The 26,221-nt window shown below is 42.7% G+C and overlaps 2 protein-coding genes across 18 annotated transcripts in view; both read right to left on the bottom strand.

Annotated features, from left to right (window-relative positions):
• Nucleotides 1-1,104: 1,104 nt before the first annotated feature.
• F7 (coagulation factor VII) lies at nucleotides 1,105-9,421 on the bottom strand. The gene is made up of 8 exons (XM_074815249.1): nucleotides 9,332-9,421; nucleotides 6,978-7,138; nucleotides 6,397-6,421; nucleotides 6,190-6,303; nucleotides 5,172-5,312; nucleotides 2,662-2,768; nucleotides 2,031-2,151; nucleotides 1,105-1,819 (listed from the first exon to the last, which is right to left on the bottom strand). Exons 1-8 carry the CDS (start codon nucleotides 9,399-9,401, stop codon nucleotides 1,281-1,283), a joined length of 1,278 nt encoding a protein of 425 aa, XP_074671350.1. The 5' UTR covers nucleotides 9,402-9,421; the 3' UTR covers nucleotides 1,105-1,280.
• Nucleotides 9,422-16,977: 7,556 nt separating this feature from the next.
• The window catches only part of MCF2L (MCF.2 cell line derived transforming sequence like), a 134,404-nt gene continuing 125,160 nt past the window's right edge, over nucleotides 16,978-26,221 (bottom strand). For 8 of the 17 annotated variants that reach the window (XM_074815256.1, XM_074815251.1, XM_074815250.1 and 5 more), the window contains 8 exons: nucleotides 25,939-26,054; nucleotides 25,206-25,292; nucleotides 24,298-24,357; nucleotides 23,870-23,944; nucleotides 20,346-20,473; nucleotides 19,624-19,736; nucleotides 19,390-19,493; nucleotides 16,978-19,265 (listed from right to left, as the gene is read on the bottom strand). In XM_074815256.1, the coding sequence (XP_074671357.1) occupies nucleotides 19,171-19,265; nucleotides 19,390-19,493; nucleotides 19,624-19,736; nucleotides 20,346-20,473; nucleotides 23,870-23,944; nucleotides 24,298-24,357; nucleotides 25,206-25,292; nucleotides 25,939-26,054 (778 nt within the window). In that variant the 3' untranslated portion in view covers nucleotides 16,978-19,170. The other 9 variants (XM_074815255.1, XM_074815253.1, XM_074815261.1 and 6 more) reach the window with 6 other exon arrangements.

Raw genomic sequence — 26,221 nt, forward strand, 5'->3', positions numbered from 1 at the left:
TTCTTCTATGTCAATAGAGCAGGTAATAGGATGTTTAGTATTGCATGGTAGATGTACCATATAATGTCAATGTTTTTCCCTGATAATAGAGTATGGTGAATTCTAAGTGTCCTACTTGCTGATAAACTTTTGTGATTGAGCTGATATTCAGCATGATTTGAATGAGTCCAAAGTGTAAATTTTGCATAAGATACTTAACCTGTTTTCTAATCTCCTGATCGGTTTTATCTCCCTTACCTTTCCACTGTTTTCATGCTTAGATTAGCAGGTACATTTTTTAATGGTATAGTTGATGGTGTTTTCAGAGTGCTTCAGGTTCTACCATTTGTGCATTAAGGCTTTAGAGAATGGTCTTTGGACAGTGTTTTGCAGATGGTCAGGCAATTATTCTATTCTGATTTTAGATCTCAGGACAGAGAGTATAATTTAGATTATACTGGACAACAAATGAAACAAACATTCCCTTTCATTTGCCCTCTTCTGTATCGACGAGAATAATACCAAGGCAAAAATAAGATTAAAGCAGTGGTATTCTTCATCACTCATAAATATAGGGTTAAATATTACACTTAATAACCTTACTGCAATAATGCTTGGTGCAAGAAGACTAAAATCAAGTTTTTGTAGCAGACCTGTAAATATGGAATTAACCTTTCACCACCAGAGTCTCCAGGACAAACTCTCTACAGGTCGTCCCCCTCAAATCTACCTGTTGCCACTGCAGCTGTTGGAGAAAGCTACTTTAATGTAACCCAGAAGAAACGCTTTTTCTATTTCTTCTGCTGTTGCATCATCAGCATAGGAAGTTGTGAAAGCCAGCAGCATAAATGTGTTTAAAAGAGATTGCACATATTTGCGGACAACAGGTTCATTCATGACTATTCAATGTAATGCAACTTCTGGCTCAGGAAGTCTGTACATCACTGATTACCAGAAGTTGAGAGAGTAGCTGGAGGAAGGATCATGATATGCTTGATGTGTTGCTGACAGTCTTTCTCCCAGCATCTAGCTCTGTCCCTTAGCAGAAATGGATGCAGAACGAGAGGAACTCTGACTCCGATTCGTTCTGTGCCCGCTTGACAAGACATGCAAGTTTACAAACAGTACAGATAGGGAAGTTATTTTATATATTCAGGTAGACATCAGACTTGTTCCAAATCATTAATAGCGGTGTGGGTATCACATGTATCACATAGCTAAGATAATGAAGGAATGCTCCAATAGGAAAATGGGGACTGGGGGGCAATAACATGATCTGAGAATGCTCTGGTTCAACATTGTTAATCCATGTGCTTCTTCAACCAGTCGATGTATTTGGATACCCTTGTGTAAACCCCATAGCTACCTTTAACAGCACAGCCCTTTCCCCAGCTGACAATCCCGGTCAGAAACCAAGTGTTCTTGTACCTTGTAGCATGAGGTCCACCACTGTCTCCCTTGCAGGAGTCCTTAACACCAGTCAGGTCTCCTGCACAGAACATATTCTCTGTAAGATTTAAATCAGTCTCCTTTTCACATTCTTGTGTCTTCACACGTGGCAAATCAACTCTCATCAGAACAGAAGAGGTGGCACCTCCATCTAGTAGGCGTCCCCATCCACTCACTGTGGAGTACTTGATAGAGGACAGTTCATACACTGCAAACCGTTTTTCAGGCAAACATATTGGCACCACATAGTCGGTGAGATTCATGGGTGTTTCCAGGCTCAGGAGGGCAATATCATTATTGACTTGTCCATGCATATATTCTTCATGAATTATTATCCTGGCAACGCCACTTTCTTGCTCAGTGTTCTCATTGTAATTTATTGCATGTTCACCTGGAAAAGTTATTAATTGCAGGTCATATCAGGCAGCTCCTTGATTCCTCAGAAGTTTGAGGAGATAAGGGGTTTCTAGTCTGACACCTCATAAGGACAATTCCCTTACACTACCAAAGCCTGCGCATTTTGTCTTTCACTCTGGTTTGTCAGGATGAGAAGCTGCCACCACAACCACGGCTCGATAACGTGAGGAGGGGAAGATACATACCCAGTCTCACCCGAAGCTGTTTAGGGTGAATATACTCCAAACAGTGAGCTGCAGTGACCACCCACTCTGGGGAAAGCAGGGTACCGCCACACGTTTCTTTCTGATTCTGTATTATAAGGGCCTGCCAACACAAAGCAAATTTATGTCTTATACCAGATGTGCTTGACCTGAATCTCAGTAGTGTCAGGTTTCATGTCACTTCTTTCTAACGCTTTATGCAACTGTGTTAGAGAATAGCGTGCTGACTGCATGGAGAATTTAGGAGGGGGAGTCTTCCCATTGACATTGTTTCCATCTTATAGTATGGACCTTGCCTGTTATGGCCAAGAGCGTATCCCTGCAAGCTGCAACTAAGATTGTGCTAGCGGTAAGGTTAAGGACTGAGGGGTCAGGAGATAGAGGAGGTTGTATTACCACTCCACTCCTATGAAAGCAGGCACTCCAGAGCAAGGCTAAGATGCATGACTGGAACAGGTGGATCTGCTGGCTATGGATGAAGAGGGAATTTGGTTATCCAGACCTGGCACTTTTTATAGATTTTTAACATAATAGATTTAAAACAATGAATTTAAGACAGTGGTTTCATAAGGAAAAATAAAAAACAGTCAATGAAAGATTTCTGAAGACTCACTTGCCATGGACATTCACCCGGAGGACAAATTAAACCACCTACTATTCTCCCTTGTGCAGTTACATTTTTTTTTGCCAGCACTGGTATTTTGCCACATGGGTATTTCACTGAAAAACAAAAAGAAAAAAAACCAAAGGGCAGTAAGTGTGATTTTATTGCACTGAATTCACAGCAAAATGTGTAAGGTCTTCAGTGAAGTTATGTTAGCTGAAAAACTGGTTTCTAGTCTGGGAGCGTGGGTTCTCAAAAGTAATTTAAAGCAGCTCAGCAGGTAAGTAGTCTTTTTGTTTGGAAACAGCCAGAAATGTTTCTACAAATAGAGTGCAGACAAATACATTGTCACTGACATATATTCACCTGCCACAGGAGTTTGCAAACAATATACCTGCTTAAGATGTGTCAACACAATGAAGTAGGCTGCAGGCTGGAGAGCAGATGCGACTCTGTCAAGCTTTGTAGCCTACTTATTTTCAGTGCCCCTGCTGACTTTAACTCAGTTGTATCAAGCACACAGCATCCATGGCATGGTGAGACACAGGCTTAAGCATGGGATATGCAGCTTCCTGCTATGCCTCGTTTGGGTGGACCCAAAGATCTCCTAAGAGCTGACACTATGTCTTCTGGTATGCCTCCCAGCAGACTGTGCTTGGTTTGCTTGGGTCCGGAGCATCCTTGATTCTTCCAGACTGCCCATCTCAGTCTAAGGTGTGTTTTTAGCCTGAGGAAGAGTGAAGATTGGCAATAAAAGAATCAAATCTTGAGGACTGAACCTGCAACTGAGCTGCAGTGCAGAGGAAGCCTTGGTGTTTTCAGTATACATCCTTCACTCAACAGGGTTTTCCTTTCAAGAAAAAGGTCTGCTTTGGGGGTTTTTGTGTGCCAAGTGGCTGTGCTGTAACTGAACACACTGTCCCATCCAGCAGTCACCGCGATAACGCTGTGAGGAGGAGTGATCGCTTTCTACCACTTTGGGAGCCAGGGCCCTATAGTCTCTGCTGAGCTGAATCTGACATCTCCACGGATCTGTAATAGCCTGAACGTGCCAATTACTTCAGCTGATAATGAAGACAGCATCAAGCTTTTACAAGTACAGGCAAGGTATGGAGAAACAGGAGTAGCTCTTTGGTGGCAGCGGGTGAAAGACCAGAACAGACATATCACAAACCCATACCCTCTTAACGCTGTATGCAGGGCAACGCGAGTTTGGGCGTTTGAAAGGGCCATTGTGAGAGATGACAGGAGGACTGTGAAGGAACTGACAGTCTGGCAGTTATATAGTTTTGTCTCCTTGCAACGCACGGTCAGCGCTACGGCTATTTTGGTCCCCAAGAAGCAAGCAGCAATAAATACATCTTCCTCACAGGGAAAGAAGATACACTGAAAAGCCTGTGGGGAATATTGAATTCTTTGTTCTCAGCTTTTAACAAAAGCAGCTCCCCTATCACGTGATATTGCAGAATCTGTTAATAAGGGATAAGCACATTAGTAGACTTTTTTTCCTAATGAAATTGCTGTTGTTGAGAGCTAGGTTGTCATTATCAGTTCTCTGCATGAGTGCTCCATTGAGGTGTTTGTAGGGGGGCATCACCCCTCAGAATTACTTCTCATGCTCCCTGTAGCTCTGTCCGTTATGTTCATATCCCCAGGGGTCTCTTTTTCCCCTCTAATAAAAGTAATTCAAGTATTGGAAAAATAATTAACTTGCACTACCCTAGTCCCAGCTGAAATTACCTTGTCAGATGAGTTAGAGAAATATCTAGCCACCATGTCTAGAGGAATACTAAAAGTGTACTAATCCTACCAAATAGGAAAAAAAAAAAAGAAGAAAAAAGAAAAAGAAAAGAAGAAACACCCCTCCCCCCCAATGGTTTTTCTATAGTTTTAATAGACCTCTTCCTCTCTTGACTCCTGTGCTGAAATACATATGGTAATAAAATCCATAATCACAATTTCAGATTGGAGATCCAATGGTAAAACAGAGATGCCCCAAAAATATTTTCCCACCATGGGCATAAGCTAAAACAAAAAAGAACTTGTGAGGCCCAGAGCCCCTCTACTCACCAGAAATCCCTCAGTCTGACCCCAAATCCCTGACTACCTGCTGCTCTGCTTTATTTAGACCACCTGGTCATAAGCTTGTCTCCACTGCTCAGTTCTTCTCTACCAGACCAGTGGTGCAAGCACTCCCCAAGGAGAAGACAGGGGTTCAACTCCCTCCTTGCTCCTAGCCAGTGGGACATTCAAACAAAATTTCCCAAGAAGTGGACCTCTGGGACCAGGAAGGAGAGGTCCAAAAGTCTCCTTGCTCGGTGTGCACACTTTGCCAGCTGCTTTTCTGGGGTGTCTAACTTCTACCAGAAGCCCAAAGGTACCACTCTGGACTCTGCCTTTGAAAAAGAGGTGAGGAGCTGGTGGCTAAGGGTTACACCTTGCACCTCCTGATGTGTATGTCTTGAAAACTTTTCTTCCAGAGCTGGCTTGGATTTAGCATTGGGCTAGTAGTATCTTACCTTGGGGAATGCAGGACACGCCGTCACTCGCTAAAGTGTAATCGTCCGCACAGAAGCACACTCGTTTTCCAGACTGCTCATCAGTACAGTACTGTTCACAGCCACCGTTGTCATAAATGCACTTCAGTTTGTCAGCCATCGCTATAGTCAGAGAAAGAGCATTTAGGTTTCCAAATGTGGACTTTGGTGCTTAACATGAGTCAATTGCAACTTGAAATGTTGACAGGGAAGCAAGGCAGCAAAGCAGATTTCTGTGATTTATGTACAACGACTGCATCAAAAGGGCCTTCCATTTGGCAAAAGCTAGTTAGGCCTGGATGTCCAGGGGCTGGGGAAGAAAAGGCTTAAGAAACATACACCTAAAATTAAATCAGTCTGCATTTATGCAATAGCTGAGCTGTCTAAAGGATGGAGGTGTTGTAATTGTGTGGTAACCATCGTAGTATATGACTGAAAAATTATAAATTTTGTATTTTGCCATTTGGCAGAAGGATGCTCTGGGATGATTGTTCAGACTGCCTGGTTAGACTTGATGAGTGCCTAGTCCTTGTTTGGGTTCAGTGCATTCTGAGGGTTTAAGTGTAACATTCAATATGCAGTGCCTGCTGAAATCAATGGAAAAATGGGTATTGACTTCATTAACTGCTGGACCTGTCCCCTCGGACTTTGTATGATGCATATGCAGCATAGCTCTCATTCACATACTGCACCAAGCTTCTAAGTCAAAGTAACTTCAGCACTTGGCTAGGAAAAAAAATTCCTCCTTTTCTCTCAGACGGTGCACAGAAAGCAATTTTATTTTTTTTATGAGTCGACATAGGGTAGTAATTATCTTGCTGCCTTGCAGTGCCTGACTGCCAGCTGGTTAGATCCATCACGCAGCACCGCAGGCAGCGTGGACAGTAGCTGTCATGGCTAGAATGATGCGGAATGATAATGAGTGCTGCTGTTTATCTCAGTGTCTTGCATTTGAATTAATAATGACAGCTTTATTTTGTTAAGCTAGGCCATAGCTGACCTTTTTCACAGCTTTTGCCCTCATATTCGACAGGACAGCGGCAAACGTAATCCTGAAACTGGTCATCACAACTCCCTCCGTTCTGACAGGGGTTGGAGTCACACTGGTTGGGGTCTGTAAAAACATTCAGTGTCAGTCCAGCTCACACGAAGAGCTGCAGCAGCGGGAGTGTTTTTGTAGGTGTTAGAACATCTTGAACGATCGTACCAGAATAGATGTGCCAGAACTCTTTCTGGAAGAAAAAGATGTGAGATTTAATTAAAGAAAAATTAACTCAGGTTAAGTCCTACAGCCCTTGCACAGGAGGGGTTACAGTCAGCCACAGTGATGCCCTTTTGCCTTTATAGTTTATGACAGTCGATATCCATAAAATAGTCTACGTTATTTTCTACATTCTACATTATTTTCATGTACCAGTAGAGAAGGGGACCATGTAACACACCCAAATAGGTTACCCATCAATAACCTCCGTATGGCTGAGGTGGGATTGACTGAAACGGATGTTGCACAATACAGTAATTGAAAGTATTGTCAGGCCAGGAATTACTGGGGAGTTGAGATGACCTAGAGAGCATCCACTTTCCCACCACCCCCAGATCGGTACTGCTTAGGGCAGCCCATGCAGTATACCCTCTCGCAACTCACTGCTGTCCCCCTATAGAGAGAAAGATGCAAACAGCAGGACACAACGTGCTTTTTTCTGCTCTTGCAGTTTAGTGTCAAAGCACACCCTTGAGTAGGGACAGTCCATCTGACAGTGAGTGTTCACCCAGCCCCGTGTTACTTACTGTCCGTTCATCATCATGGTAAATCTCTCTCGCTTCCTCAAAGGAACACTTTTCTTCCATGCATTCTCGCTCTAGTGACCCCAGTTTTATCTCTTCAAAGAAGCTGTTGGCTCGTCTTTGCCTTTGCAAAACACTGCTTGCCTCTTCCTGCTTTAGAAAGACTGCAAAACAGCAGCATGTTCTGTTTGTCATACAGCTGCGCTCTCCAGACAGAAAGGGGGTGGGGGGTTGATTTCCCGTGAAAGCTTTTCTGCTTCCCAAGCTTTTGCTGAGATACTTTAGAAAAGAGATGGGCAAATGTGAAAGAGCCTCCTTTCTCTGGCCCACCTCCCAGGTAAAGTGGCAGCACATGAATTTTACAGAGCCCAGAGGTTAAGAGAAGATGGCATGCTACACCAGTGTTGTATGCCAGCAACTCCTAAGGTACCATCGCACGTCCTATAGTAGGTCTCAACATGCACAGCACAGTTTCTTTCAATTCTAGCAGCTGAGAAGCCGGTGTTGCTTTATCTAGCACTGAAGTGCATGTCAACACCTGATTTTTCTGTTCTCGCTACAGAAAGTCACTTGCTGACGGGTGGGCCACAGTCACACCTTCACCCGCAGTCATATGTTATCTCACACCCCTTCACTCGTTGGACCCGCAGAAGGGACTTACCCCACCACTAGTAGACCACAGTTTTAAAACTGCTGCTTTAATATTCATCTTTAGTTTTCTTCTGTAAAAAAGGCTATGTTAAGGTACGTAGGAAAGCTGGACAATGCTGTTTGTTTCCTAGCAGAGCCTGTGGATGGCTCCTGGCTGCTGCCAGCACCACAGACCACAGCCACAGGGGTTTTCACCCAGTGAGTCTCTGCTGTGCTTTGGAAAGACATTGAGCACACAGGTTTGATAGCAGATATCACCAGAGCTTGCTTCCTAGAGCTATGTCAACTTGCAGCTGACAGGAATGTGCACTGAAAGAGCTGATACCATCGTCACTATGCTGACCTGCTCCTCAGCTTCAGGAAACAAGCACATCACACAACTGTGCTCTGCCGGTATAAATCAGGATAAGGAACAAGAAGTCCCAGTGCTGTGGTGTACTTTTGCTCCATGTACTACATAGAACAAGTCTTGAAATAATTAATTTTGCATTTTTTTTCTCCTCCATGTCAGTGGGGGATTCTGGAGCTTTTAACTATTTCACCTGGGATTGTGGGTAGATTTGGTGATTGAGGCTGATGCGTATCACCGGCCTTTCCCCTCCCAGGACGTTCTCCACTACATGACCCCTGTAAGAGTGGAAGTTACCTTCTAACTGCTGGAAGGGCCCTGAGGTGGTTGCTGAAGGGTAAGACTCATGTATGTCCTCACCAACAAACACACAAACATAAATACTGAGGGGGTTTATTCCAGTCTGGTGAGGTGTCTCTAAACATTTGTGTCTAATCAGAACCTTTGCTGAATTACATGCAAAATAGTGGTAATTTTCCCTATATTTCAAAGTTACTTGAAGGAATAAAGTATTGTGTGGCGTGCATTGAATTTATCCCAGGGTGCTTCATAAACATTTGCTCATTATAGGAATGTCAGCTGAGTGTTTCTGACATGATTTCAAAGTCAGGCTGTATGCATTTAATATGGCTTTCTTTAAAGGCTTTTAATTAACCTTACACTGCATATATATGACACATGTATCAGTGCACAGGCACAGACTCTGACAGAGGAGCATGCCTGAGCATGTGGTTGGGGGCATCCTCCTGCTTTTCTTTCGGCATTCTCTACTTATTTACATTGGAACACTTTCGACTTTGCTACATATTTTTCCAGCTTTATTCATGCAGTGCAGGAGACACAGTCAATGGCTGACTGGGAATCTGAAAGCACTGGGTCTGCTTTATTAATCTGGGAGCTTATTTTTCAGACACATACTGGAGACACGAAAGATCTACCACCTCACTGTCTTCTGTTGCTGCCAAAATGGGGTGGATCATCACCTTTTTAATTTTTCATCAGCTGAATGACAGACTATTGATTCTCTGCTTTGAAAAATACCACAGTTCAATATGAAATAACAATAAATCCAAGCTCCTTTTTTCACATAGTGGGCAATTGATGGTTTGCCTGCTGTCTGTACAGTGAGATAACAGATTCATTTAGCAGTCTAGAGGTGCTTTTCCTTAGTTGGCACAACAAGCGCGTGGATGCCATCACTGAAAGCAAACAAGAGCCTTAGAGTAACTCACAGTCACAACTGGAGGCAGGACAAACATGCAACAGTGCTCAAAACTTGCAATGAAATTTACGTCTGAGTAACAGGAGAGAGGTCCATTGCCAGTAAACATTACTACAGCCATATCCTACAACATACCTGCATCCAGAGAAAGAGGAATCAGTAGCAGAAAGCAGAGAAGCAAAGCCACGCACTGCCTGGAAACCATGATGAACCCTGCGAGCCAGCGTCCTGGTAGTGTATTGACATTTCAGCGAGGACTGTTTGGCCAAAGAGCTCAGCTTCAAACGCTCGGAGCCAGAGGAGGGGCTGGCGAGTCATGGAAACAGAAAAAGATCCATGACAGCCTGGTGAGCTGAGCAGACGGGCACTTGCAAATCCTGCAAGGTGTCCTTTTCACACAAACAGGGAGCTTGGTTTTGAAGTGTGCTCTCCTGACCTGTGCAAAGGCTATGCTGATCACACAGGCTCCTGGACCTTCATTTTCCATCTAACATGGCTTTTTCATGAGAAAAATAAATCCTGGGACCCTGTGTCTGTATGACTGGCACTAACTTGGCCAAATAACCCTGCATGCAGAGAGCAGTGATATGATATTTATCTTGAATCAGCAGTCAAATCAGTGCTTTGGAGTATGATTGAACTACTGACATCTGTCTTTTCCCAGTTCTCCATCACCAGTTGAAACTCTGCACTTCTGGCTGAATTTATTTGGAGGCACTAATTAACCAGCAAGAGTCACCCTACACTGTTTCTTTCCATCTTTGCTGCAAGACCCATGTGGCCTGCACAAGTTGTACCCGCTGGAAGAGGCATTGAGCTGATCTATGTTGTATTTCATTAGTAATGACAGGGGTTTGAGGGGCTAATCTGCAGACAATGTTTTATCTGGAACATAAGCAGTCCTCTGATTTAATGGAAATCAATTAATGGTATCAGACTAGAGAGCTGACAACATTCTTGTGGAAATATTTACTTAAGATAGCAACAAGGTAAAGAGCATGTTTGCCTATGAGAAGTGAAGCGTTGCTTGAAGGCTGGAGTATTTTCCAGGCCGTTCTCCCCTTCCTGTGTGGAAAGGAAGGAGGGTCAGCTCTGCATCTGAACGCTCCAGCAAAGAAAAGCGACAGCTAGATTTTTACTTTGCTGCCAATGCTCAGTGTAACTCCTTGCAGAAGTCGTGATTGCTTAGGAAGGCTGGGCTCCTGGCTGTTCTTCCCATGCTGTCCTGTTTAGTGGTGGTACACACAGCTGGATGTTCTGTTTTGAAATGGCTTTCCCAAGAGGGGGCATCCGGGCACTTCTCTGGATCACAGCCTGGCTAATTCCCAGCAGCCCAGTTCCTGGGACCGTTGGGGACCGATGGCAGGTCCTGTCCCGGGGCAGAGGAAGGAGGCTGCTTACTGGAATACAAAAGGAGCTACAGCAGGCCCATGCTGTTCCCATCTCTGCTCTTTGGGAACCCTCTCCACACCTCACAGCCTGACAACATGATCCTCATTCCTTGTTCGCTTGCCTATGGCAGTGAGTTGAAAATAGCAAGGGCACGTTCAGCTTAGCAAGACCAAAGCTAAGCTTGTTGGAGCTGCTTGAAAATTTCTCTTTGTCTCACCTTCTTGGGGAAAGATCTAGCCCCATCTAGTTGAATGAGTCACGCAGACCAGAGCATGAGGCTGTGCCTCCCACCCCTGAGGCCAGGCCGGGTCTGTACCTATTGCCCCCGGCAGCTGCATTTCCTTAGGTGGGGTGGGTATCATCCCCCTGCCAAGGGAGGGTGGGGTTGCTGCCACTCCACAGCGGCATCACGGCACCTCTGCACCGTGGCACCCTTCGCTTTCTAATCTTCTTCCTTCATCGTGTGCAGATCCTGCACATCCTTTAGGACTGATGCAGTATTTTCCTTGTCTTCTTCTGTTGGCATCCCTTAAACATGAAAAATTTTGCTTTTATTACTTGGGAATGCAGCCAAACAGTTATCATTTTTTAGAGACCAGGGAAAAGCCCAAGTGCTGGGAACAACAGTCAGTTCATATGGGGACAGTCCTTCTTCCAAGAAAAATTCATGTGATCAGGTTTCATCAGGGGTGACAGGGATGGCTGTGCCCATAAGGAGGGTCGCTGAGGATTCAGCAACCCCAAGACTTCTTAACAGCTCTTCTCTCAAGAACTTCATATTCACAGATCTCGTCTCAAAGCTGTTTCCTACTAGCTTCAGCTGGGCCAGTTCTTTGGTTAAAGAGCTGTGTTTTTAAAGATCTCCCCTTTCTTACTGTCTTAGACCCCAGCCAGAGGAGCAAACACCAGTTAATTTGCTTTTCTTCGCCAGAAGATCCCCAAGTCTTACTTAATTCGTCTTCTGTGTGGTCTTGCTGTAGTTCATGAGAATTGCCCTGGTATTCTGCTCTATAAATCTCCTTGCCAGTGCAGCTTCAGCCTTGGCTTATGTTTTCTGAGCAATTCCAAGAAAAATAATCTGCTATTCAATTAAAAGTGAATATATATTAATGCAAATATGCACCCCTGCTGCTCATGTGTGCTACTAGAATCAGTCTGGGGACAGCTGTTCAGAAAATATGATTTAGGGTATTTTTTAGTGTATGCTTTGGATGTGTCAAAGTTGCTTTATTTCCAAAAAACCGCATGTTAAAATAATTAAACATGAAAAATGTTAACAACGTGAAATAAAAATCTAAAGCAGAAACATTTGCTGGGAAGACATGGTGAACTGATGTCTCAGAACATACTATTCTTTATTTTTGTTTTGTTTCCTACTGACATTTTTCAAAGAAAAACTTACAATTTTGCTATTTTTAGTTTCATGTTTGGGGTTGAAGACAGGTATGGAAGCTATTGGAAACTGTGCAACTTGATCTGATCCAACAGGTCACTGGTCATTTAAACATGAGCTTTCTAGTCAGCACTCAGGAACAATTTAAAAAAATAAATCAATGATTTCTATTTCAAAGAGGACATAAGAGATCATATGATTAAGCTGACAAGGCTGTGTCTGGGCAGGAAAGGTTTAGGAACAAGCTGCCTCATGAATGTATGGAAAATTCAATTTAAATCTCCAACAACAATAGTAACTTGCCATCATTCATTTATCAGACCAATTAAAAGCAAGCCAAGCCTGTGATCAAGTTAATAATTTCCTGTTTCTGTTGTACTAATCCATAAATCTACAAATATCATGCTGCTAAGTTTTAAAGCAAATTACTTGGGTTTTAGACCTCAAAAGAGAACTATTTCTTTCCAGGAGAAAATTACTTGCCTGCTTGACTGAGTTCTGTACCCCCATACAGCAATTATTCTCCTAAAGAGGAAGTAGAAGATGGGGAGATATTTCTAATATTTTTTGTATGACCAGCTCTGAATACAAGTGCTTAACATCTGATTTTATTTTTTAATTTTAATGTGGGTTCTTTCTCTTCTTTTGCTGCCTAAGGAGAAGGATATCTGAAGCTACCTAGATAATAAAGGAAGCAAAAGACATAGAAAAGGCAGCGCAAAATAAATTTACAATAAAGGCAGTGTACCCTGACGTTTGTCTGTTTAATGCCACCTATATCTGCTGGTAATGAGAGATATTAACTCTACTACAGACCTTCTCTTGACTGTGTACTGAGACCATCACAGCTGCAACAGCACCACTGGTAAATCTGTAGTCTTTTAAATGTAGCTGGGGAACTTGCTGTCTTGTCAATTGATGTGGAATGAATAAATACAAAAATCTGAAAGGTGATTAATGAATTCACTTCAATTGATTTGCCACAGATAATGTTTCAGCACCAAACCAGCTAATCTGAATAAATGAATAAAAATTCAGAATAAAAATGCAAAACTTCATCCTTGATTTTCTACTACCATCTTTAGGCTGCTGCTGGTACAGGCAGCGGCAGCCACAGCAGTTCTTGGGAGAGGTGCAAAGATGCCTAGTGAGCATATTTCAGTACATCGTCTCTCCCTGTGTTACTGCTATAGGGACGTAACCTTGTGGGTGACTTTGGCCTGTCTCCGCAGGGTCAGAGCCACGGAGGAGCTGGCAGAGCTCCTTCTGGTTTGCCCTTGCCCCTGCTGCGACTTGGCCTCTCCTTGCGAAGGGCCGAGGGACTCATCTGCTTGCTACGCTGTTAGGTTGGATGAGGAAACATTACCACTTTGTCTTGCAGCCTGCTTTTTGTGTACACCACGCTGTTTTTTTTCTCACGAGGATTTGTCTGGACCTAGTGCTGCCCCCAGATTTTTCAAGAAAAGGCTTGAGCTTTGGGTGAGGACGCTTCACTGCGAACGAACACCCTTTGGACTAAGCAAAACGGTTGGAGCCCATTGACGGGGGGGGTGGGGGGTGGGTGGGGGCGGGGAGTGTGTGTTTATTTACATATGACAAGATATTTTGAGCTAACCACATAGAACAGTGCATGAGCAGCTGAGGGAGGGAATGGATGCCAAAACAGCTGTACTGCTGGCCTTATCTATGCTCCAACAGAGCCCTCCAGCGCCTTGCTGCCCTTGGGCACCCCTTGCCCCTGCCCTGCTGCCTTTGGAGGGTCTGCCCGCTGAGGACATCGAAGAGGCTGTGGCCACAGGAGTGAGTGTGGGTGCTACCGCTCAGGGAGGGGAATGCTGCGCCTGTTCTGGGAGTTGATCCAGCCAAAAGCTGCCAGGGGAAAGGTGGGGGAATAACTTAGTCACTCCCTGCAGCTAGTGGGACTAAGGGTGCAGCATTTATGAAGCAGGAGGGGAGTGGGGAGGGGAGTTTGCTGCTGAACTGGCAGCAGCTCCATGCAGCTTCTATTTCAGCATATGACATACAGCGTTTTTTCAAGTTAAAATGTCTTTGTTCCCTGTCTGTGCTCCTCACCCCATTGCACCCACCAGCCCCATACACTCCCCTCAAAAAACAACCCACCTGCTCTGTGCTCTCCCCTCTCTACCTTTTGATCTCTGGCTGAGGTGTTACAGCCCCTCGAACCACCACACCCTGCCAGCAAGCCAGTCCCCCACCATCCGTTGCTCCAGGCTGGCACAACGAGTGGCTGCTTGGGTGCCTGGCCAGGGTGCGAAGGAGCCCGTGGTGGGGCCAGCCTGTGGTGGGCTGAGTGCCAAATATCACTTAACACACTTAAAAACTGTCTTTCAGTGATGCAGAGCAATGCCAGTGTCAGTTAAATGAAAAAGAAAGAGGCATTCAGTAATTTGACAGCCAGTTTGGAAAATAAGGACTACTGGTCATCCTTCTCAGTGTTGCTACTTTCTCTTAAAAAATGCATTTACTCAGCTGGATTATCGATAGAGAGGTGGCAGCTGAGCTTCTGCTTTCTGAGGGGATCATCCACAGAGAAAGCGGGGTGAAAGAGAAGGAAACAAAGATGCTTGAGCAAGAGACAGGTAAGAGGGGCTCAGGCAGCTATGGCTGACAGCCAGTGAAAGCGCTGCTTGGGGGGTGAGGGGCTAACTGGAGGACAAGGAGGGCTGTGAGGCAGCCCTTGTGCTCAACAAAGCAGGGTGAGGTGTAGGGAAGCAGGTACCTCCTGGCAGGAAAGCAGAAAGTCTGGAGTGAAAGGCTGGATTTCCTGAGGATACAGTGTCTGCAGGCTATCAAAGCTAAAGGCAGCTGCAGAGAGCCACAGGAGCAGCTGGTGATAGTGGACAGCTAGGTAATTAAGTGATGGATGAAGCTGAAAAGGGTTTCTGGGAAAGGAGCTGGGAAGCCTCTGCACACACAGGGCTCAACTCTGACCCGGAGCTACTCTAGAGCTCCCTGAAAATACCAGCTTGAGGTGCAGTGGCTTGGAAATATGTGGAAAGGCATAAAAAAACCCAGGAAAAATCTGATACTATCTTGCTGTTGAGGAAGTTGGCATCCCCCTGCCTGAGCTGGATCTCAGAAGCATCTCCCACTGTCTTTTCTACAACAGCTCACTACTAAGGCAAACAGGCACTTTGGTCCCCACAATGCTGTTAGAACATGATATTGCAGAGGCTCCTACATAGACAAGTGACAAGCTCAGTTTCACAAGCCTTAAATTTCTTTCCTGGATTTATTAAGGGAAGAAGGGGAAATTTTATAAGTATATTGGACAGCATTTAAAGAGGGCTTCTGGAAGTTGCCTGGCAAAAAAGCAAGTGGAGCGTGTCTAATACCTTTGCCAAAGGCCTTGGGTTGTCCTGCTGCTGCAGCTGGCTTCACCCTGTCAGAGTGTTTGTAAGGGCAGAAGCAGCTATTTATCAAGTGCTTTGCTATTGCAGGTCAGAAAAGTACCTTGCCCTCCGAGAGTCTTTACATAGCCATTCATTTCTTTCCACCTGTTTATGAGTCTCTGAAGGGATCTCATCTTTATCATCCTTAACAACTGTTAAAATAAGGAATAGTTATTGCTGATGTGGCCATCATAGCTTACAAGTTAACTATTCATCTCCTTTCAATGAAAGCCCAGAGAAGCTACTTCAACATCTAAACATCTTATTTTGATAATATGGTATCCAGACACAGTTTACACCAAATCTTAAGGGATAACAGAATCTGGCTCTTCTATTCCTACATCCTAAGTTAAGGGAATTGAATTCAGTTAGCTCCCCTGTATGAGGCAGATCTGGCACTCACCCACACAAATCTAGAGAGACTGTGAATTCTGGGGACTTGTATGGACACTCTGAACTTTACAGTGTAGTTCATAATAATCATCTGACATATGATACAGAAGGGGAATGGGAGTCCCTGGCATTTTGAGATGTGAAGTAAATGAGTTACGGTCCAAAGTCCTCGGTTTTGCTCAATGACAACATCTGTGCAGAACGGAGAGAGGGTTTTGTATTCCAACTAGGAAACCACTTCTGTATCTATGAGACTGTGCTCCAACTTTGAGCCAGTTATCTAGGATATAAGAAACCCAAGATGAGTCCATAGTGTTTGCAGTAGGAAATAAATATGCTTACAATTAAAAAGAAATCAATTATTATTAGGTTTTTATATAGAAAATTCTTTACTTTCCACTAAGTTAAATCTGGGCTGGAATTTTGCTCTAACAAGTATGATGTGGCTCTGCTCAGAAAGGTTGGACCTCCTTTTACTCAGAAAAGTAGGACTACCTACTACAGAGGTAGCTGTTATGTTAACAAGAAAAAGAGTAAATCAAAGCGATCAACTCCCAGTGACACCTTAGCTGGATGGTGTAATTGCACATGGCCACCAACTCAGCTCAAATCACTCCAGTCAGTGAGAAATTCACCTCCTGCCATGGTGTGATGGTCCTTAAAGCCATTAATCAGTGAATGCGCAAACATGTTCCTCTTCAGATGCTGCAAGGGTGAACGTGGTTTCTCATTTCTGACCCAGCTGTGGCCAGACACGGACCTCCAACTTGTTCTGTTAAGACCACAGGATCAAGAGGAGCATGTGTACAGGAGGAGGACAACCACAGGATACACAGCTTTCTTCAGGAAAACCCAACAGTGATTGCTGTCTTTCAAAAAAGTGTGTGTGGGAGAGAGGGAAAGAATCTGATTACCTGGTGCTGACTTTCATTTTTTATCCTCAGCCTGTAGACGCGCTTTAATTCCCCAGTGCCAGGTAAGTGAGACAGGGTCGCAAGGGTAAAATGGTGTTTTTCTGAGATGGTCCAGAATGAGTAGGGAAAGGATTTAAAGACACGGACCCTGACAAGCAACAGCTAGACAGACGTAGTTGTCTGTTCCAAATCCTTCAGCCTATCTCTGTTTTTATATGAAACCCATAAGAAGCTTTAAAGACTGTGAGACAAAATAAAACACAGAGCATGTCTATATAAAGGCATTCAGCGAGAAGCGCTGAAATTTATTCAAATTAATTACAATAGAGACCTCTGACTTTGAACTTCTAATTCACAACAGCAGTAAAAAAGGAAATGGTGAAGTGGGTTGTATTAAAGTGCAATGATGTGGAGAAATCCATTGAAATAACACAAATGAGCCCGCAGTGAGAAATGAAAGGACAGTCTCATCCTAGCAATGACAGCAATATATAAGAAAATTATGTTACAGCTAATTTACAAAATAACTTACATAGATGAAGATAAGCTGAATCTCACGTTGCCATACCATTGTTAAATATCAGACTAAATATTCCTGGTCAGCACAGTATTATATGGGATAATTAACAAAAGATCAGAGGATTTTTGCATTGGAAAAGATGCCTGAAGTAAAACCCTGATCAGCCTTTATATTGCAGTATTGCAAGAAACCTAAGTATTTATGAATTGTAAAGTGACACATTCAGCAGCATGAAGACTATAAATACATCTTTTACATTGATACATTATATCTACACACATATACACATCTACACACACACATATATACACAAGCACATACATGCACATATATATATGCGCATAAATATATGTGTGTGTATATATATATGTTTGAATTTGTACTGACCATGGTCAGCTGCATTTGGATTGCATCTGGGGTAGGGTTGCTTTTGTAACCCAGCAGTAAGATCATTCTTTAGAGTATTTCTCATTTAAGTTTCCTAAGCTGCAGCTGCCAAAATATAAAATTCTGGCATAAAGATAGACTTCAGGGTCTGATTATTAACAGCAGTTCCTGTTGATGTAATCTGCTGTGCTTAGTGCTTCTGAAAAATTGAGCTCTTAATGTCCGCAATATTTTTAAGTAATACGGTACATGAATCAGTTAAGAACCTATTTTCATAGAAGTAAAAATATTTGAGATGGACAGGAATGAATACAATATTCCATACATGCACAGAGCTTTGGACTGTTTGTAAGGATGACATGCAAAAAACGTCTGACAAAGTGAAAATTTATAACATTGGCTTACATCATACCTTGAAAAATGGGAAGTTTAGCATCACCCTTCCTTTAAAAAATTTAAAATACTTGTCTGTAGCATAAGTCTGACGTTTGTCTAATAATTATTTTTTCTCCCATGCTCCCCTTTTATAGAAAAATTATGTCATTGTTTTGCTCTCTTTGAATAAATCTGTAACAAACACTATTGACTAAAAACACATCTGATTTCCAGCCCTCATAGGTTTGTTTGAAGGAAGGCTGTTGACCCATATGGCAGCCACAATAGTTTCCCCTGCCTGTAACTGCATGTTACTTGTGAGAGCTGAAGGTAACCATGCAATTACTGTTTATTAAGAAATCATTTAGTGAATAAGAACATTTGTGTTTCATTGTGCATCTGTCTAAGGAAAAAGATACTACTAAATTGTCAAGGCTATGTAAACAGTGATCTTGGTAAAGAATTTGGTTCTGAGGCCCAAATACCTCAGAAAACAGCTATTCCATTGCACACATCATTAAAAGGTTGGAAAAGAGAAAATAATAGTTTTTTTAAATGCTGTTGTGGTCAGTGAATTGGTCATGTCTGCATCCCAATCTCTAGGGAGAAGAAGAATATCCTGAAGACCAAAGAGAAAAGGCTGGACCAAACCTCCTTCCTGGCTGCTGTAAGAGTCCCATTCACTGCATTGACTGAGGTATGTCCTTGGAGAAAGGGGTTTTTTGGGAGAAGAAATTGTAAACTTGGATTGATTTTCCTCATACCTATCCTGTACATTGCTATGTGATTGCTATGTTATTAGCTTACAATGAGGATTTAGCACTGAACACATTTTGTTTGCTCACATTCAGATTCTGGCTGTTACAACATGATGCAGTTCTTCAGAAACCTGATTGCGTATCAGTGAGAAAATGTGTTTTATGCTAACAGCTCTGCAGCTTCAGACTTCAGAGCAGAAGCCTCTACAAGACCCTATTTCAAATCATTTAACTTTTATTTACAACTTCACATTCCATGCACTTTTCATTGGGATCTTCTGGGAGAACCTGTAAAAATCACCACTGAAAGTACTCAAGAGCTGGCAACACAGAACTGGTGGTTCTCCGTTGGAGTCCAGTGTCCAGAACTCTGCACAAAATGACAAACTCTGGATTTACCTTCCATGGAGGTGAGGTGAAAGTTTAATGTTAGCCCTTAATGTCCGAGAAGCTGGTGCTGCTGGCATTGCAGCTATCACTGCAACTTGATGATGTGCTCAAAGTGCTGGAGGCAGTGCCTGATTCTGGGAAAGGAAAGAAAGAAAGAAAAACCCCACAAGAAAATATGATATGGTTGTTTTTCACAACTTTCTTTGATAACAGAAATCTTCAGAGAGACAATCATCTCATTTAAAATAAGTAGCTTACCAGAGCTGCTTAAAGATTGAGCTGATTTTGAATTGCCTATGAGCATCAGCAGATTGTTTGCTGGGATCCAACCTTCTCTACCAGTGCTCAGATTCTTTACATACCTAAAAAAAAAAAAAAAAAAAGTCAGATTGCTTCGTTTGATGCCTTTGAAAGTTTTGCCCTAAGCTTTCAAAGTTTTGTCTTCCAAACACAGTTCTGCGTATAAAAATTTCCAAACACAGATCTGCGTACCAGAGTCCATCCTCCCCTTCACGAATCAGCTGGACTAGATCTCCACTTTTCACTGTAAATTCTTCAGAAATTCCTTTCTCATAATCAGTCACAACTGTATATTTACCAGGAGTCTAAACGCACAGAGAAGAAACATAAACAAATTATTTCTATTGAGTACTTTAAGGTACATTGCAGCTTTTGTTATGAAATTATAGTACTTTTCCCTTCTTTCTCATGCACATACATGCTGAAGATAGTGTAAATATACATACTGAGAGGCAGTAAAACTTTGCTGTTTGATTACATGCAAATTCAGTACATGAATTCTCACACCCTGAAAAACATTCAGTGAAATGTTTCCATCACAACAATTAATTCAAATCTCAACAGAAAAAAAATCAAAAGAAAAAAAAAAAACATACAAGAGAAAAAAACCTCAAACCAAGCTGGCAAGCTAGCGACATGATGTACGCTGGCTGAGCACATCATCGCTGGACTGCTGTACTATGGCATAAGCAGTCACAGCCTTGCTGGTCTACAGGTACACAGAGACACAGATGGACCTTTCCAAGGTCTGATTTAAGAGGAGGTATTTGCCATTGCCCTACGAGTTTTGTTCAGTTGAGGATGTCAGGGAAGACACTTTCTTTCCTGCAAGCTTCAAAAGCATTCCTGTACACTGCCACACACAATGTATTAGTATCATTTGCATAGCTCAGTAGGAAAGCATTGCTGGTTACCAGCTTCAACTCGCCTCCCCCTCCTCCTCCTTCTTCCTCTGCATCTGATGAATTCAGTGGATCTTCAGCACTAGACCAGCCGTCATTTTCTTCAGACACATCAAGAGAATGAGATGTTTTAGCCCAACCTTGGGGAACAAACAGCTGACAGTTAACAGCAAGCCACTGACTGGGAGAAATGTTCTTCCCACTGAAAAGCTCTTAAGTGATCAAGATAAACAGGAGGAAAACCATACACAGGGAAGTTATTACAGCCACTGGGTGAAATTCACAGCTGGCAAAAGTTGGCCCGTTTCCATCAGAGTAAGCACAGTTGTGGCAATGCACAGCAGTGAATTTGGCCCTTTAGATTTACAGAGAGGGAAACAGACGGAAAGAACGCAAATTCCCAACTAAAAAGCAACTATTTCTCTCTTATACAAAGATGAGCAATGGATAGATACTATTTTTCTTGTGAGGAGGTAAAAGATGGGAACATACACTTTATGGGAAGAGGATGAACAAAGCAACCAGCCTGCTGGAACAAGGGATGGATGTACCTTGCCTCCTTCAGACTGTTGAGCATTTAGAGCTGTCAAGAAATTCAGCACAAGCTACAGGCACTCTGTACTTCACATGACAAGGCAGCTTATTATTTAAGGGTATTCAGGCTGACTCAAGGATACTTAATCATGCTGATTTACCTTGGTGTTAAGTCACTGCACCAAATACCACAAGAACAATATCCTGTCTGTCATTTCTTGCCAAATGTTCCTTTTCTCTCTCAGGGTGAAGCATTTAATTTATTTACGAAGCTGAATCATATCCAGAGTGCACAAAATCCTTTTCCAAATAAAACTACGGTAAGTTTTACTAGTGAGATGCTTTTCACTGAGGTCAGCAGCTGCTAATATAAAAGTGTTGAGCTTATAATGAAAAAAAGAGTCATGATAGAAGACAAATAAATATTTGTAAGTAAGATTTTTGGTTCAAGCCAAAGGGTAAGAACAATGAAACTCAATAAAAAGAATGAAAGGAAGAACAAACCTCCCAACTTTTATGTAACTATGATTTAAGTTGAGAAAGCACCAGCATTTTTGCTCTTCACTGCTTCTGAGGCATTTGTCGCATGGCTGGTCATACCAGTGCATTAGGAAAAAGCCTGAGCATCGTCAGAGTAAAGCCAAAGCAATCTAAGAATCATAGAAAGAAATCACACCCCAGAGCACACCAAACTTTTACCTCGCCTGCGCTGTTGGATGACCTGCACAAGGTTAGAAGTACTGACCCATTTGGCCCTGTCCAGGGTTAAGAATGAACTTCCATCTGTGAAGAAACTGAGTAATAAATTCCTGCTGTATTCCATGCAAATTTCTTTGGAAGCTCACATCTTCTGCTTGGCTTGTGCAACACAGCTGAAACCCTTTCCATTATTTCCAAGTTAAGAACAAAGCAGCAAAAGAAAACTTGGGTTTCTCCTAATTGTTCCAAGCTGTCATTAGAAACAGAACCAATGCATCGTACAAAAGAAAAAGAAAGTGAAATCACTGTAATTGCTCTGCCCATAGCATCATACTCACTGGCCTGCTCATCTGGAACATTTTGAGTAACAGCTCTTGTTTCTCAGCCTCTTCCTTTACATATATTGTGCTGATGTGGGTAAGAGCAGACCTGCCCGATCCTCCCACAGCAACAGCACTTCTACTCCTTGTACAAGCTACTATTAACAAGTCCGTATAAAAGCCCGTCTGATCCTGGGTGGGGAAGGGAAGCAGTCACTATGGTCATATTCATATTAGCTAACTACAGGCACCAAAATTCTGCATGCACATTCAATCTGTGTATTCTGCACGGTGTGACTAAATCAGAGCTCTCTATAAAGGCAGGAAAGGTCAGAAAATGGCAGACAGTCTTCAGAAAAGCCAAGGTTATGCAGAAATTAGTTCAGATTTGATGGTGCCAGGAAAACCAAGAATTCATTAACCACTTCTCTTCAGAAATGGGCCCACAGGTTTCTTCACAGAGATAAGATCTATCTGCAAGATGTGATTCTGTCAGTAATTCATTTTCCTTGAGCTCATTGTGATGCAAGTAGGAGCAATATAGCAGTGAAAGGAAATGAGTGTGGGCAATGCACTCTGCACTGGGGAGCTGTGACCATCACCTGGTGCAGTTTCATCCTGAAATGCCTTGGTCAACTGCCTGCTTATCCCTCTGAGTTGCAGAAGGAGAACAGATAGTGTCAGAAAACAGATTGGAAGGTGCAAGACAGAAAGGGGAGTTACTAAATGTTTTAAATTCATTTGCTTGGTTTAGTGGTTGCATAAAGTGAGAGACTGCTGGACAGGACAGCAAATCAGACAAGTCTGTTCCAAGGACCCAACAATTTTACTGTAAATCAGCAATGATCAAGGACACTCCACCCTGGAAAATTCCAGCATCCATGGAAAAGGCCACAAAACACCCTTTGCTTTCTGATAGCATTTTCAGAACCTCAGGATTTCCATGGTACCTGGAGATCTCAGAGGTTTGATTGCTACCTGCAGAAAATTAACCTTGTAACTCCCATATTGTAGAGTTTCTGCATGTGCCTGGCCTGGGATTACATTGCCTGCTGCTCAGACAAGGTGAATGGTGTTGCATAGTTTCCCCAACACAGCAGCTGAACCTGCATCATGTCCACAGGTGAGACAAAGACAAAGGCTGTGGAAAGCTGGAGAGGAGGGTGATGGTAGGGCTTGAAACAGCTTCATCTTTAGAATAATATTTTCTAAAAGAGACGGTGGTGGGAAGAGAGTCAGGAAGAGAGGGACTGCTCTCCTTGTACTTTCTAGTTAATTAGCCCTTGGGATTTGCACTCAAGCCTTCACCAACAGCTTTGCTGGTTAGAAATGGGTCATTTAACTGAAATGCTTTTCTATTCCTTTCTTAGCTGTGGGATGGGAGGACAGGAGGCAACCTGCTACAATGGTTTCAGTTAAATCATCTGGGGTTCACAGGGTGGTAAAAATTGCCTACTATCACCCAAAGAAAGACACAACAGAACTGTGACTACAGTAATAAATGCAGATCTAAAATAGAAATTCCACATGACAGTGATGATCTCCACTCTGACTAGAGTGCATGAGTTTTGGATTATTTTTTTTTTCCGTTTTAAAGAAGTTAAATCCCTTCAACAAGGGGCACAGTGACAGGAGGACACTAACTGGAAAACCATGTGTCTCATAGCAACTGGACGCCACTGTAGTTCCATTAAACACCCAGCTTCTGGTTATTTCTTCAGCAGAAGATCCCTTTCCCACTGCCCACTCCTAAAAACTAGTTAGCCATATGCTACTTTATTTGATGCCAAGGTAAAACCTCAACCAGTTGTACTATCAAAAACAGTATATACAGAAGCTGACAGACCCACTTGGAAAAACTCAGTTGATATCAATACTGCTGCACGCAACAGCATCATATAGATATCCCCAGCTCTCTGATGTAACATATTACACGAGGGATGTGTGGATATTTGTGGAGTACAAGATGTGGTATCACTATACCTCTTAAACCAAAAGGAGTTGGGTCACTCACTACTTCATGTCGTTTAGCTTTTTTGTCAGGACTGGTAGGAGAAGCTGCAGGAGGATGAATAGGCAAAAAACACAGAAGAGAGATATTGAAGAACTGGAAAAAAGAGAATAGGTGGATTGCATGCTAAATACCTTTGAGTTTACACTGGAAAACAAGTGGGTTTCTGTAATCACTCTAATTTTAGCCATGATTGGTCAATTACAGCAGAAGGAATTAATTATTTACATGTAGTTATTTGAAGATAAATTGACAAATTAATTTTACAGTAATAGATGAAAGTATGTGTAAACTTTTCTAAATGAACTAGACATCAACTGAATACAATTCGTTTCAATTTTAGACAAACACTACCAAATTAAGCAACCATTTTTATATAAATCTAGTGCTACAGCAATACCTGGTCCTGTAAGAAGGATCATTGGCAATGTCTGGCTTTTAGCAGAAGGAGATGGAGTTTCTGTCAAGGCAAGCATGGGATATTAGTGCTCACCTCATTAGCATTAGATACACAACCCTAGAGTCTCTCCAGAAGGAACTCAAAGGTAATCAGGTTTTCAAAAGGCATTCTGAAAAGATGCTTGGGAAAAAAAATTTGAAAAAAATCATGCTCTTGAACAAGTGCCATCATCTTAATGCAATTTAGACTGTTCAAAGACAGCTGTTCAAAGCAACAAGTGAATGTACCAGTGCGATTTCTTGGCAGGAGGAAGCAAGAAAGGTCTCAGACTCCTATTGTGTTTTAGTAAAAGAAAAAAAAAACAAAACCATCTCTGGAAGCATAGGGAAATTATTATTTATTTTTGTATTCAGCAAAACAACATTGTCATACATATTCTGCTGTAGTCATGCTTTGGGAATTCTGTTTGAAAGGATGCTAATATAGAAATACTCTATCAAAACCTTGATTCCTTTTTGCCAAGTACAAGTGCCTTTGGGGCAGATCCACTGAAGCTAGAAGCAGGCCAGGTGTCTGATCTGAAGACAACTTCCTTCCTCTAGTTTTCCTACAGGAATGAGGCACTATAAACTCCTTCCTTGGCCTCAATAGCGAGGCTGGAAGCACTGGAAACTGCAATCATTCCCTTACATCTCCAACAGCTTCACTTTTGCCAGCTGCATCTCTCCCTCCCACTCTGGAGCTGGTTGAAATCTCCCTGTCAGGGTCAGTGACTCAGGAACCTAGCTTGAACTCAGGAGAACAAGCTAGCACGTACACTGTAAACCTGTTACACTACACACACGTCCAAAGTGATGTTTCAATTACAGCCTTAAACAGAAAACAGTCTAGCTTTTTTTTAAAATTACCTTTCTGACTTTTGAGGTTAGTAAAACCCTGCAGAGTAAAGCGCTTTTTTGACAGTACAGAGCATTCTGAGGTAGAGCTAGTGTCATCTACAAAGGAAGAGAGAGACACAGAAAGAAAGGGGAGAAGGCCATGAAAAGATCAAGGCAAAAAAATTGTTTGCAGCCCTGCCAGGAAACCTGCATGTTAGAATGAGAAAGGGAAACTGAAAGTTGAGCTACAACAGAAGAACCCAAGTGGCCAGTTGTTCTCAGTGTGCAGGGTCTTGTACTGCCACTGGTACAACCAAAATTCAGGAGGAAAAAAAAAAAAAACCCAACCAAAATTCTTCAGAACATGTAATTTACTGAGGAGATCTACTGAGAGGAAGAGAACCCTGAGAAGCTGGGCAGCTCTAAGAGAAGACCTACTGCAGACTCAGGCCTCGTGACACATATTTCCCACCTCCTTTTGGCTGCCCTTCATTCAAGGTGGCTTTGGGCCTGTCCATACCACACAGTGGAATGCAGAAACCCCAAGCTAAGTGCAGATAGGACCAGCATGCTGGTGCAGCGTGGGCAGCACTTTGTGGGTGGGCTGCCTTAGGGCTGAAGGCAGCAAAGCCCTGCTCGTTCAGGTGTAATGCTGTGTTTCCCTGCACTACCGTGGCTACTCTGCTGGTGGATCTGCCTGTGCATCTGCAGTGCAGGCATGCTCTTCACAATTAAAGATAACAATACATATGTGTAAACTCACCTTTGCCTTTCTCAGGGCACTTTGGTGCTACTGTGGTGCCATAACCTTCTAGACTTGCAAGATCAGCTTTTCTCTCCTCCAGTTTTTTGGTGTTTCTGATGTGATTCCGTGAAGGACTGTTTATTGGAAGAAAATTAAGACAATCAATCCATCTCCAGCAAACCTGGGTCTGAACATGGGTGATGACCTTCGGTTATGGGATGCCTTTTATGTGCAGACATACAGGCTAAAAACCATTTATTAGCTACTTCCTAGATCACAGCTTCCAGGAGTAAAAAAGTCA

This window comes from Strix aluco, chromosome 2 (genome assembly GCF_031877795.1).
Source record: "Strix aluco isolate bStrAlu1 chromosome 2, bStrAlu1.hap1, whole genome shotgun sequence".
NCBI lineage: Eukaryota > Metazoa > Chordata > Aves > Strigiformes > Strigidae > Strix > Strix aluco.

What these genes read in the sequence shown, in the direction of transcription:
- F7 (XM_074815249.1), bottom strand. Translation starts at nt 9,401, where the DNA reads ATGGTTTCCAGGCAGTGCGTGGCTTTGCTTCTCTGCTTTCTGCTACTG. An exon ending in GTTCTGGCACATCTATTCTG is followed by an intron (nt 6,304 to 6,396) that starts GTACGATCGTTC and finishes ATGTTTTTACAG; the next exon opens with ACCCCAACCAGTGTGACTCC. An exon ending in GGGCAAAAGCTGTGAAAAAG is followed by an intron (nt 5,313 to 6,189) that starts GTCAGCTATGGC and finishes CTCTGACTATAG; the next exon opens with CGATGGCTGACAAACTGAAG.